The 15183-nt window shown below is 37.6% G+C and overlaps 1 protein-coding gene across 1 annotated transcript in view; it reads left to right on the forward strand.

Annotated features, from left to right (window-relative positions):
* Positions 1-774: 774 nt before the first annotated feature.
* The window catches only part of slc17a8 (solute carrier family 17 member 8), a 97226-nt gene continuing 82817 nt past the window's right edge, over positions 775-15183 (forward strand). The window contains exon 1 of the mRNA XM_039760540.1: positions 775-1323. Coding sequence (XP_039616474.1) covers positions 1223-1323 — 101 coding nt within the window. The 5' untranslated portion in view covers positions 775-1222. The remainder of the gene's footprint in view (positions 1324-15183) is intronic.

Raw genomic sequence — 15183 nt, forward strand, 5'->3', positions numbered from 1 at the left:
TCACTACATTCACACAGTACAACAGCCTAGTACCATAGCTCAATTGGTAATAGTTCATTGAATGTTAATTTCCATTTATGAAGGCAAAATAAAAGCAAATGAAATATTATTCATTGGGAAACCATACACATTTTTCTTTTAGTCTTACACACATATATGCAGATATAAATTGGCACATTGTACAGAGTGCTTTCCACTGAAATGGTGAGTAGGCAGTATTGTTTTCTTACAGCGCCATAGACCCAGATGCAAAACTGACTCCATCACTAAGCTATGTAGAGTTTTCACATTCTCCTTCTTGTCTGTGTGGATTGTGTCTATTACTAATTTTTTCCTTCATCCCAGTCTTCAATTTTACATTGCCTTTTAATTAACGCAAAATGTGTGTTACACTTTAACCTTCAAGGGATGGTTTCTTGCCTACCCAATACTCCTCATGACCCTAAAATAGAAAAATGTGGGCTCAGAAAACAGATAGATAGACTTTTGACATCAATAGCTGATGAATCCAACATAAAAGAATACATAGGGCAAATAAAAGCAAATCCTTAAAAGTAGTATCCTAGTGCTAGCTGTATTAATGTATACTAATGTTCAGGCCTGAAGCAGTGTCCCGATGTCTCCAAACAAGAGAGTGACTTTATCAATTTTTAATAGACACTGTTTTCAGCCTCTGGCCATGTATTAGATTTCCCTGCCAAGGGGGGCAGGATCTGAAGCAGGTGATAAACTTCACAATTTGGAGTCCTTCTCTGGCTCCTGGTTCTGCTGCCACATCCATATGAGAGTTTTGGTAAAATTAGTCTTCTATAGACGGCTATGGCATCTCTGTAGCAGCTGGGACTTCACCATTTCACAGTGGAGCAGCAATAATGTTTGTTCAGTGCTTTCTTTCTCATAATATGAACAGTTACTGCTGAAAACTGTGTTCATTACATGAATAAAAAGCACGGCTTGATGCAGGAACTTAGGCAGAGGATGGAATAATGAGCTTTGGATTATTTCTACTGACTTAAACCTTAAAATTCTTCAGAGTATTGCATCCTCTTGAACTTACCATAGCAACTGGTCATAGCCTCACTGAGCACAAAAGAACAAGGAGCAAGAGCTTGCAGACAAAAGGTGGCACATCAACGGCAGGAGAAACTTGAAAAAAAATGAGCAAGGTGTAGGGACCAGGAACAAGCAAGAGAGACCGTGACAAGACTGACACAAATTCAGCATGTCGTTTGGAGGATTCAGTGGTCTGAAGGAGAAGGTGTTCAAGCCTGGAAAAGAAGGGGTTAAGAATACCGTGGGGGACTCCCTGGGACATCTCCAAAAGTAAGTGGAGACAATGACAAGGTACAGGAGGAGAAGGATAATGGCGTCTTACAAGTTGTACTCAGTGCCAAGAACATGCAGGCTGCTCCTGTGGGCCAGGGCTTTGAATGTAGAAATATTTCATTCTCATGAAATCAAAAATTATGATGTACCTTAACTCATCGTGAATGAGATAAGATGCTATTATTTTTTACTTTTAAGTTGTTTTTACAAAAGTGGGGTGCATGTTTGAAAGGGTGTGATGGGGAGGATGACTTTTTATCAGTTTTTATTATCTGTCATGTGTGGTGTCTGCGCTTTGGAGTCTTTTATCCAGTAGATATTCATATGACATCATTGGATTAAACAGCACATAAAATACTGAAAGGGTGAAATATTGTGAATGCTTTAGATTTAGATTCACTATAAATAGATAGATAGATAGATAGATAGATAGATAGATAGATAGATAGATAGATAGATAGATACTTTAAATGACTGCTTTTCAAGTAAGTAAAGTATTTCAATGAAATACAATCTAATGTGGAAAGTAAAAATCGACTATAAGGAGGAAAATGATGATCAAACAGCAGAACCTGTTGAATGCTTTTAATTGAAGTGCTGTATTTAAGAATTTAAAATGTTCTTATTTTTTGACTGTGCTAACAACCATCTTGTTACATATTTTTAAGTTCTAAACTCTTTTTAAAATATGTAAAAGATGTTTTATATGAGGGCTCACAGTAATAACAATAGAATATTGCAACAAAAATGACAGCAATGACACTGAAATATTATTTAAAGGGAAGAAGCTGATACTTTGATTAACATGATTTCATTATGAAAGGAACTATGTACATAATTTATGTTCCAATTTTAATGCATTTATGTTTACATGCTATAGTAGAAATAAAGCAATAGCAGAGGGAGAGTGAAGAGTTTTAAACATAATGTATGAAGTTTAAAGCTTAGAGAAAACAAAACACTGTCATTCCTTAAAACATAAAAAAATAGCCATTAAGATTTTCACTTAATTGATTTCTATAAGATAAAATCATGTAGATTAAACAATGAGTTTTTACAAAACATGTTTTTTAAATCAGTAAATCGTTATTTAAATTGACACCTTTTGTAAAAGAGAAAGATCAAAAATTCATATTTAAAGTCATGGTTAAAAATCCCTTAAAGCACGCATGTTGGCATTTTAATAATCACTTCAAGTGATGGCTCTTTACAAAATCCAAGATAGAAATAATGATATAATCATATGAACATGGTCTCAGTTTGCTAACAGCTATGTCATGTTATACTCGGTAGGAATTCATTTTAAAAATATTCATTTTTTAGAAGACATTTGTGTGTTTGCTCCTCTTGATCCAGAAATACCTAAAGTACAAAGCAAACATTTGTTAATCTTTTTCTTCATGTATGATTTATATAGAAAAAAAAGGATAATCCTCATTTAAATAAAAAATAAAAAAGCAAAGACATTACAGTCTGTAAGAGGACAGCTGATCCATCTGTTATCCACAATTTCTTATTTTCCTCTGAAATGTTCATATAAATTTTCTTTTACATAAAAAATGAATAGCAAGCCATTACAGTTCTCTTTCTGTATGAAACCAAGGCTTCTCAGGTATTTCATTTGACTCTAACTTTAGCTCTATTAATGAATGAAATTAATTATTGGAACGTTGGTTGAATTTTCAATGGAATATAATATTATGAGCAAATATATACTTGCTTACTTAATTTTGAATGCAGCAATTTAAATTACACCACATCATTTATTAAAACCTCGTTTAATCTTAATTTACTTAAGATGCAGTGTTTCATTTTTTATAGAAATACAAAAATATGATTAATCAAACAAAAGGAAACAGAAACAAGCTCTTTTTTTATAGTAAAGGTGGATTTACCAGCAATTGCTAAAAAACAATCTGGAGCGTTAAGAAAAAATACTTTGAACAGTTTAGTTGAAGAATTTTTCATACAGTATGCATTGTGAATGGTCTTTAATGATATTTGAACTAAGGATATCACTGATGTAATAATGTATTATACCTTGTTTATCTGTTAACAATTATTGTAAGTTCTGATTGAATACCACAAGGGAGTAGAGTCGGCTAAACATAATTCAGTTTTCTAGATTTGACTTAAAAAGGGTAAACAAGACTTCATTCATTTTCCAAGACATAGCTAACAACATTTTAAAAGAATGCTGTTTACTCACCATATCATTGTTCCTTTGTCCTCTTCTTAACTTGAACACTTTCGCAGTAATTTTCTGATATTATTACAAAAGTAAAGAAAATAAAAAAGCTGACCCCCCATCTTCAAAAAAAAAAATAATTAAAAAAATGGAAATCCCCACTTTTCAGATGCCATAATCCCTGGGCGTTACACTCAAAGTCCTCTTTAATCACGTCTGATTGGTTTATATGTGTAAAGCACCTGTGATGATCCATAGTCAGGTAATGACATCACGGTGCTTAAGTTCAAGTTTCACACAGATAGAGGTGACAAATTACATCGAGTGCAAACAAATATGGAAAAACGTAGTGATTAAGATTTAGAGATCTGCTCTATTTAAAATAAAAGGATGGACTTTTTTCTAATAATTCAATTACAAAAATAAAAAAGAGAGTCATTCACATAAACAGGCTGACACCATTGGTGAATTTATTTCACTTCATATACAAAGGGGTTTACTGTCATTTATTAAAATGTTGTTTCCTTTGAATCATTTTCTTGTTTCAGCCATGTTAAATATCTGAGCCCTGCAGCAGAACATTTTTAACAATACCTGCTTGTTTTTCTTTGTGAAATTAACAGCTAAATGTTTGATCTTATTTATGTCGAACACAAGGCCAGCAGTTGCAACTTCTTTTTTTACTTTGATCAGGAGACTTGGATTTTGGTAACTTTTTTCTGTAAAAAGCTTTTTAGGATTTTCTTCAGACATAGGTATGATGAACAAAGGCTGAAATGCCTTAAGACTCTTTCACGGGAGCCACGTTTCATTCATGACGTGATCTCATCTGGCAATGTAACTTAAGGATCAATAGCATTTAAATAAACTCAGCCCACACCAACCAACCTAGTGCTGTGTTCTTAGAAATGATCACCACCATCATAACGTCGGAATAAATGCAGTAGAAACTGAGAATCTAGTGAATTTTAAAATGATGTATGGCTAAGCGATGGGACTGTAGAGTGAGACTTCTTAACTGAGAGTATAAAGCTAATAGTTTTATTACCTCTTACCTTTTATTACCTCTTTATTGAAACCATAAAGTAAGGTAGCTCAACCAGGCAAACTTTTATAATGGACAATACCAGAAATATAGTCAGGAGAGCTGAATCATGAAATAGTATTTCTTAAGCAAAACTGTACTTTGTTTCTCATTCCTTTTATTTTATAAGTAAGATTATAAGTACTGTTTCAGTAAGAAATTACTGCAACCCTTTTCTCTGAAATAACATGGCATCAGACCAGTCAGTTGATGCAACAATCAATCAATAAAAAAGGCATAAGAGAACACAAGCAACATATAAAATCAACTCAAAAGCACAGAGTAAAAAAAATGCTCCAAGATTACTACAGATTATGACAATTAGAAAATCAGAAAATCACACACGTTTGCTTGAATGAATGGTTTCCATTTGTTTATGAAATTCCTTTTCTTCCTTTCATTATCATTGGCATATTTAGTTTCTCCTTCATCCATCACCTGGTCAAGGTAACTATTATAGGAATACAATAAAAACAGGGATGCTTCAAGCACTATTGCCAGAAGCCATGCAGCTGATCATTAATTAATCTGTCATTTCAGCCCTCAAAATTACAAAAGTTTCAAAAGTTTCATATAATTAATTTTGAAGAAGGTTTTCACAATATACAGTACAAATCTGATTAAGTTCATTGCCATATACAAGTATAGAGTGTTATTTATATATTATTTTAGATCTGCATTTTCCTTATTTTCTAACTTCAGTCAGTCAGACATTTTCCATCCATCCATCCATTTTCTAACCCTCTGAATCCGAATACAGGGTCACGGGAGTCTGCTGGAGCCAATCCCGGCCAGCACAGGGTGCAAGGCAGGAACAAACCCCAGGCAGGGTGCCAGCCCACCGCAGGGCACACACACACCCACACACCAAGCACACACTAGGGAAAATTTAGGATTGCCAATGCACCTAACCTGCATGTCTTTGGACTGTTGGAGGAAACCCACACAGACACGGGGAGAAAATGCAAACTCCATGCTGGGAGGACATTTTCTAACTTCTCATTACTAATTAATGAAAAAAATTCAAATAATGCTTACTCAAAATATTAAATGATGTAATACTTTAAGATAACCATATGAAAATGTTTTTTTGATTCCTTCTGTAGTTAGTATTTCTAGTTTTTATTCTTTTACATCTTAATTATCTCCATCTAGAATATATATACATACACACATAAACATATATATACTGCATACAAACCTATGTACCTTTTTGTTGTAATTTTGTCGTTATGAGTTACTGAGTTTCTATTTATGGGCAACACTGGCAAATTTATCCACTTAAAATTAAATCTACAACTCAACAAAGTGTGTGGAAAGTGATGAGGTCTGAATACTTTCTAAATTCACTGTATAAATTTAACATATAAATAAATAAACAGGGTGGCACAGTGGTAGTTCGGTTTCGCTTCCTGGGCCCTCCCTGCATGTAGTTTGCATGTTCTCCCATGTTCTCTCTTCACTGTGATGTCCCTACATTGACGGATTAAAGGCCAGAAGTCCACATGACCGTCATCATCAAGTTCTTCCATGAGAACCCTGAATACCATGAGGACTGACTGAGGTCATTTATGTTAGGTAGAATGCCTAGAGGGGGCTGGGTGTTCTCGTGGCCTTGGAACCCCTGCAGATTTTATTTTTTTCTCAAGGCCTTCTGGAGTTTTTTTTGTTTTTTCTGTCCTCCCTGGCCATCAGACCTTACTTTTTTTTCTATATTAATTAGTGTCTTTTTTCTCTTTCTTCATTATGTAAAGCACTTTGAGCTGCATAATTTGTATGAAAATGTGCTATAGAAATAAATGTTGTTGTTGTCTGCGTGGGTTTCTTCCGGGTACTCCGGTTTCCTCCCACAGTCCAAAGACATGCAGGTTAGGTGCATTGGCGATTCTAAATTGTCCCTAGTGTATTGTGGGGTGTGTGTGTGTGCGCCCTGCAGTGGGCTGGTTTGTTTCCTGTGTTGGCTGGGATTGACTCAGGCAGACCCCCATGACCCTGTAGTTAGGATATAGTGGGTTGGATAATGGATGGATGGATAAATAAATATAAATGTTTGGGGCACCCTCAGGCAACCCCGTATATTGTTGATCAAAACAGCAAATATGATTGACATGAAGGGCGACTAACGTCTTCACTGCCGCAAGTATATGATCAGACTAAAGAAAAATGGTGGTGGTGCTGGTTATGAAGGTGATGAAGCTGAAGGGGCGGGCTCAGGAGCTCCAGGACCGGAAGTGATGTCATGTGTCCTCAATATTTAGATTTAGGGATCTGCTCAGGGTGGAATTACAAGTCGACAGGTCCTGAAGTAGTCTCCCAGGCAATAATGCTGATTATAATAATATTCTGATTATAATGCTGGCTGACAATATCTTTGGAGAAATCATGAAATATTCAAACTTTGTATTTTATTTATTTTTTAATTAGGTTTAAAAATGTATGCATTACAGTAAAACAGTAATAAAGTAGTTACAAGACACACAATGTTGTAAAACTCAAAATATACAAAACACAGTCTTTTCAAAAATACAATCTGAAAAAAATTTCAAAGAGAGACTCAAAATACACTTAATCATAAAACCTCACTCTGCATAGTGTCCATTTTAGGACATCCTCCTCTCTCTGACAAAATGCCATCCTACCTCTGCCGAAACGGAATCCATCCTCCAACAAAACTTTCATTCTCTGACCTTCCTCAAAATGCCATCTGGATTCCACCATACAACAAAATGCTATCCATCCTTGGCCTCTGACCTCTGACAAAATCTTTGTCCTGCCTTCCACATCAAGCACAAAAACAAAAGAAAAAATGCAAGCTGTGTGCTTCTAAAGGGGTGGCAACAATCATTTTTATAATTCTTTCATTAACTTTTTTACTACCAGCCAATCATTAGAAAGGACACATGCATCTGTCAATCTTTTTTTCAGGTTACACATTCCCCTTTGCTTTTACATAGTTGGGAAAACATATTAGACAGCAAATAGCACTCATGCCTTTAAAATCAATTTTCTTTGAAAGTCCTGCACGTTGCAACCTTATTACACCTAATAGTATTTTGTGTAAATGACGTTATTTGAAATCTGCATTTTAAAGTCTGCTTTTTACAGAAATAAATGGTTTAATTTGTAAAACAAAGATATTTACTTCCTATGTGTTTAAAGCATCATTTATTTCCCTTTATCATTCAGATTAATACAGTATTTTGCATGTTTTAGGAAAGCAATGCATTTTACTGCTATTTTAATCATTTAGAAAATGATTCCCATATTTTAATAAAGAAAGTGCATCATGTACTAGTTGTAAAATATAGCTAAGCAATATATATAACGCATACCGTACGTGTAATGTAATGTGGCACTAATTACTGTAGGTTTGCCTGAAAGGGTCATACTACAATTGATATACAATGAGGTGAGACAGCAGCTAAAAAGCAAAAGAAGTGACTAACTGTCTTAGACATGAAACCACCTTAACATTTGTTGTTCTCATAGTCTGCCATTTAAGAATTTCATTGGAATTACAAATCTAGCAGCCATCAGCAGCAAGACAGAAGCCTGATTGATTGCTTAAGATGACCTGTTACTGGAACATGGCAGTCCAGACTGATCTGGCAGAGTAGCCAGTGGCAGACATCATAAAAGATGCTGTGAGCCCCAGGATTTTTATTTTAGTAGTGGTAAGAAGATCAGAGAAGTGGACATTTTTTGATTTTTAAAGCAATCCCTTTTGCAGCTACTTTGTTATTCTTTGATTTCAAAATGTGCTATATTATAGTGATGGGAAGAATGAGTGAAGCTAAATTAATTCTGGCTAACATACATTCAATACAATAATGAAATGTTCCCTCCTTAATTCTCAAAATGAGCTCTCATAAACTCTTCAGAAGATTTTACCAATGTATTAAATCCTGTTTTTGATAATATCATCCCCAATTACATCTACAATATTTTAAACTGCATTGATTATTTCATTTCACATTTCATTAAAGATCACATCTTGTTGAACCCATGGAGCTTTCTCCACCCACATTCATAGTTACTCATGCCTCAAACACATTTAGTAATACAGTACATTTAATTTACTATGTGAAAGCTAGAAACTTTGTTGTAAGAATCCATTCAAGTTTATTTTCTATCATTATAAGCTTTACTACTTAGTAGCGATGAAGATAAAGACACGTTTTGTCATTATGTCCTGCCTATATAAGATGGTGGTGCACAGCTTCTTGCATCTATTATTACATGCTGTTGTCAAAATATTATTTTGAGTAAGGAAGATAACCAGGAAATGGTAATGTGATGCAATAATCATAGAGAAAAGGGACCAGAGCCAAAAAAAAAAAACAACAAAAAAACGGTAAATGAAAAAATTAAATTTAAAAAAATTAGATCTTACCTGTTCAAGAAGCTAATTAACTACTGCTAGAATTGACATTTAAGACATTTTAGATAGATAGATAGATAGATAGATAGATAGATAGATAGATAGATAGATAGATAGATAGATAGATAGATAGATAGATAGACAATACATTATACAATAATTTTGTATAATGTTAACATTTACCCCCCCGGGTGGAATAGAAGAGTCGCATAGTGTGGGTGAGGAACGATCTCCTCAGGACAGTGACAAAAGTCTGTCACTGAAGCTACTCCTCTGCCTGAAGATGATCCTGTTCAATGGATGCAGTGGATTCTCCATGATTGACAGGAGCCTGCTCAGCGCCTGTCTCTCTGCCATGGATATCAAACTGTCCTGCTCCATGGCCTACAATAGAGCCTGCCTTCCTCACCAGTTTGTCCAGGCGTGAGGTATCCCTCTTCTTTATGCTGCCTCCCCAGCACACCACAGCATAGAAGAGGACGCTCGTCACAACCATCTGATAGAACATCTGCAGCATCTTATTGCAGATGTTGAAAGACGCCAGCCTTCTAAGGAAGTATAGTCGGCTCTGTCCTCTCTTGCACAGAGCATCAGTATTGGCAGTCCAGTCCAATTTATCATTAAGCTGCACTCCCAGGTATTTATAGGTCTGCACCCCCTGCACACAGTCACCTCTGATGATCATGGGGTCCATGAGGGGCCTGGTCCTCCTAAAATCCACCACCACCTCCTTGGTTTTGCTGGTGTTCAGTTGTAGGTGGTTTGAGTCGCACCATTTAACAAAGTCCTGGATTAGTTTCCTATACTCCTCCTCCTGCCCACTCCTGATGCAGCCCACAATAGTACTGTAGTGTCTTCAGCGAACTTTTGCATGTGGCAGGACTCCAAGTTGTATTGGAAGTCCCATGTATATAGGCTGAACAGGACCAGAGAAAGTACAGTCCCCTACGTCGCTCCTGTGTTGCTGACCACACTGTCAGACCTGCAGTTCCTGAGACGCACATACTGAGGTCTGTCTGTAAGATAGTCCATGATCCATGTCACCAGGTATGAATCTACTCCCATCTCTGTCAGCTTGTCCCTAAGGAGCAGAGGTTGGATGGTGCTGAAGGTGCTAGAGAAGTCCAGAAACAATTCTTACAGCACCACTGCCTCTGACCAAGTGGGAGAGGGATCGGTGTAACATATAGATGATGGCATCCTCCACTCTCACCTTCTCCTGTTATGCAAACTGCAGAGGGCCAAGGGCGTGGTGGACATGTGGCCTCAGTTGGTGAAGCAGCATCCCCTCCATGGTCTTCATCACATGTGATGTCAGAGCAACAGGCCGGAAGTCATTCAGCTCACTAGGATATTATACCTTTGGACTGGGGTGATGCAAGATGTTTTCCAAAGTCTCGGGACTCTCCCCTGTTCCAGGCTCAGGTTGTAGATGCGCTGTAGAAGACACCCCAGCCCCAATGCACAAGCCTTCAGCAGTCAGCCTTGCTGGCACGAAGTCTCCTCAGCTATCTGCTCACCTGGGCTGCTGTAATTGTGAGTGGGGATGTCTCTCCTATGCTGGTGTCTTCAGAAGGATGGGTGGAGGGTGCAGTACTCCGAGGTGAGAGTGGGTTAGGGTGGTCAAACCTGTTAAAGAAGTTGTTCATCTGGTTTGCTTTCTCCACGTCTCTCTCGATGGTGGCACTCCACTTCAAGCTGCAGCCAGTGATGATCTTCATCCCATCCCACACTTTCTTCATTTTGTTATTCTGCAACTTCTGCTCCAGCTTTCTCCTGTACTGCTCCTTTGCCGCCCTGAGCTGGACTCAGAGTTCCTTCTGCACCCGCTTGAACTCATGCTGATCACCGCCTTTAAAAGCCCTTTTCTTCTGGTTCAAAAGGCCCTTAATGTCACTTGTAATCCATGGCTTGTTTTTAGCATGGCAGCATACTGTTCTTACTGGAACTACAATGTCCATGCAGAAGTTGATGTAGTCAGTAGAGCAGTCAACAACCTCCTCAATGTTCTCAGTATATGATCCCTGCAGGATATCCCAGTCCGTAGTTCCAAAGTAGTCTCTCAGAGCCTGCTCTGCCTCAGGGGACCACTTCCTGAATGAGTGTGTGGTTGTAGGTAGCTCCCTCACTCTTGGTTTGTATTGAGGCTGAAGCAGAACCAGGTTATGATCTGCTTTCCCAAGCGCAGGCAGCGGGGTGGAGCTGTATGCGTCTTTAACGTTTGCATACAGTAGGTCAATAGTCCTATTTCCCAGGGTGTTACAATCCACATACTGGGAGAAGGCAGGTAATGTTTTGTCCAGCGTCACATGGTTAAATTCTCCAGCGATTAGCACAACTGCCTTGGGGTGCTGCGTTTGTAGTTTAACAACAGCGGAATGGATGATGTCACCCGCTGTCTCCACGTTCACCCGAGGAGGGATGTAAACAATAACAACGACGTGTCCAAACTCTCTGGACAAGTAATAGGGATGCAGACTTGTCACTACAGCAAGTGGAGATTTTAACGTTTACATGTCCAGAGTTGTATTTACATAGAGCGCGAGTCCTCTTCCTTTCCGCTTACCGCAGGTATTTGCGTCTCTGTCTGCTCTAACTGTGTTAAACCTGGGTAGCTCCACGTTAGCATCTGGGATGTTAGTTGTTAGCCATGTTTCACAAAAACACAACAAACTGTATTCTCTGTAGGTCCTGACATTTTTCACCAGCGCAGCTAGTTCGTCGATCTTATTTGATAGTGAGTTCACATTTCCCAGGATCACAGAAGGCACTGAAGGCTTGTATTGCCACTCGCTAGCTGCTTAGCTTTTAGCTTAGCACTGGCTCTGCTGCCACGATACCACCTTCTTACCTCATCAGGTAAATAGGGAACCTCACCGGCACGGGCCTCGGCATGTAAAAATCCATATCCAAGTAGTAAAAAGTAGTAAAAAGTGTCCAGGGAACGAGTCCACATAAAAGAAAGTGGTAGGAGTGATCAGTGAAACAGAGAAAAAATAGAGAAAAAGGCAGAAAGATAAAGTCATACACAGTGCTGCTGGAAAGGCTTCCACTCGCGGGCGCCACTCGCGGCGGCGCCTGAGTCATATATTCACGTAGGGATAATGTGCATTGTGGTTGTTTCTATGTCTACGGTGTATACTATACCATAATTGTTTGAGGACATATGACACATCCTATGGCATCACATAAACAAAGAAATGTAATGTTCTCTTAAACATGATCAAACATTGCTACCTCACCTAGCAGGATCTAACTCCTCCACTTTGCATAAGATAGTTGGCATATCTCATTTCCTTTCTTTCTTTGCCATTCTGTCTCAAGCTGAGCCTTGCAGATTATTGGCCTATGAAACTTCATATGGTTTTTTGGTGGTCACAGCTCTTCATCTGTGTCTTCTCAACTAGTCCATGACACCTTTGCAAGGCTTGACAGTGGAACTAGCACCCTGATACTACCCACCTCGAACCATGACTTCAGCTCAGCTCTGCCATTCTTCTCTTCCACCAGCCGGTTTGCATCAACATTTACTCTTCTTAAGCCATAGCCACCTGGACGCTGTTTTTGTCTGCCTTAAAATATCTGCAACAAACATCTTATGACTTGGACTTCTGATCCCAAGGATCTCCAATGATCTCTAAAGTGACTGTCCTAGAAAACCCCTACACCTGATCTCTAAATAAGTGACAGTTGCGAATGTACATGAGGATCGGTGTGCGCTCTCGGTACTACAGTGGGAGGTTTTTGTGTGGTGCAATCTATATAGGTCTCATTGTGTTGGCAAATGGAAAATCGATATTTTACTACTTGCCACCTGTTTAAACCATGAAAATATTCCTCAACAGAGATAAAAAGCACACCATAGAAGCAAGTAAAAGGCAACAAAGTATTTAAAATATATCTGCTAAGTAAAAAAGGAGAAAAAAATTTACATTTACACTCCAGTTTTCTGCTTAAAGGTTGAACAAAATGAGATAAAATAGGAATGACACAAATGTTTGCAGTGCCTTGCTGGCCAAAGAAATAAAATTTGAAACCATATTTTACAGATAAACTGTGAATTCAAATAATTTATGCAGTGATTATACATTTACAAACTTAATACTTGAATGTTCGTTGTGTGTTAAGGTTGCAGCTGGATTTACCTCAGAAGTGGTGCTTTCTGAATTGTGATTAGCCGTTTTTTGGGGGACTATAAGGTGAATGTGCAGCTGCAATAATAAAGTGCTAAGAGCACTTTGTGCTTCTGTCTGTATTCTGTGCATCTAACCTGCATCAAATAAATTAAACTTTTTGCAGTACTATATAAATCATTACCTTCCATTAAATGGCTTTGTGAGTAGTGAAGTAGTGTTAAATTAACACTGTGTGCAGTCTCTGGGTTTTCAAATGTAGTATGATTAGTCTGATTGACGATACATTGGGATTGAATGCAATATTGACAAAACCTGATTCCATGTTTGTAGACAAAGATTTCTTTCACTGCAATGGATTACTAGGTTTAGAAAATGGATGGATGAATGTTCTTTCCTGAATGTGCAAATCATCTGAGACAGGAATGTCATTGGGAAGTGCGGAGCTACACAAGATGTCAATGTGCTGCAAATGTCAACAAGTTAAACACTGCAGTCTTTATTTTTTTTGTGCAATTAAGATTTGTGTCTAGACACTGGACTTCATTTTTTGTGCTTTTCAGGCATACATTAATTTACTAAAATTTCCATAAATTCATTTTTGAATGCCCTGTATTTTTTATAATTTGCTTTTCATTGTTTCTCAAATATTATTATTATTTATTTTTTTTTATTAATTTTATTACAATCCATACAAAGCAATCAAGATTTTACAAAGAGAAAAATTAATTAAGAACAGATCGATCCCCACCCTGAGAGAGAGAGCAAGCCAAACGACGTTAAATTTAAGGCTTGTAAACATACCTAAATTAATAAATTCTCTGTGCTTTATGAACTTATTTTAAAATATTACTGATTAGATCCTGCCATGTTTTGAAAAAGTCTGTACAGATCCTCTAACTGAGTATTTGATTTTTTCCAATTTCAAATAATATAACATGTCGGTTTCCCACTGACTTAAAAGAGGAGAGTTTGGGTTCTTCCAGTTTATCAGAATGAGTCTGCGTGCCAACAGTGTAGTGAATGCAATCACAATTTGTTTGTCCTTCTCCACTTTAAACCCTCTGGAAGAACACCAAACACAGCTGTTAATGGGTTAGGAGGGATTGTGAGTCCAAGGCTATCTGAGAGGTAATTAAAAATTTTGTCCAGAATAATGTTAATTTGGTGCAGGCCCAGAACATGTGACCTAGTGAGGCTGGGACTTGGTTGCAACGTTCGCAGGTTGGATCATGCCCTGGAAACATTTTGGAGAGTTTTAGTCGAGACAGATGTGCTCGATATATAATTTTGAGTTGTATAATTGTATGCTTTTGCATATGGAGCTCGAGTGAATTCTCTGCATTGCTACTTTACACTCCTTTTCTGATATATTAATTGAGAGATCTTTTCCCAGTGTCCTCTTGGATCTTTGAAAGGAGGGATTGTAAAATGATTTTATATATTGTAGAGATGGAGTCTAAGTCCTTGAGATTGAGCAATATTTTTCCAGCATGGATGAGGGTGCAAGATGAGGAAAATCTGGAAGGTTCTGTTTAACAAAGTTCCTGATTTGAAGATAGTGAAAGAAATGTGTAGCTGGAATGTTAAATTTGGAATGTAATTGTTCATAGGATGCAAAGACGTTGTCTATATAAAGATCTCTAAGCAAGTTAATTCCAAATTTTTCCAGATATTAAAACTGCATATGTTTGTGAAGGTTGAAAGAGGTGGTTCTCTTGCAGGGATGCCACAGATAGAAGCTTCTCCGTCTTAAAATGCTTTCTACATTGGTTCCAGATTCTAAGTGAGTGGAGCACAATTGGGTTATTAGTGTATTGCCGATAACGTGTGTTTATTGGAGCACAGAGCAAGGAATACAAAGAAGTACTGCAGGATTTTACTTCTATTGCGGTCCAAGCCTGTGTATGTTCTTCTATTTGTGTCCAGGTTCTTATCACCTGTATATTTGCTGCCCAGTAATAAAACTGGAAGTTAGGTAGAGCCATGCCACCTTCTGCCTTTTGTCTTTGTAGGGTCGCTCTTTTGATGCGTGGATGTTTTGAATTCCAAATAAATGAGGTTATTGTTG

Source organism: Polypterus senegalus, chromosome 8, assembly GCF_016835505.1.
Source record: "Polypterus senegalus isolate Bchr_013 chromosome 8, ASM1683550v1, whole genome shotgun sequence".
Lineage (NCBI taxonomy): Eukaryota > Metazoa > Chordata > Cladistia > Polypteriformes > Polypteridae > Polypterus > Polypterus senegalus.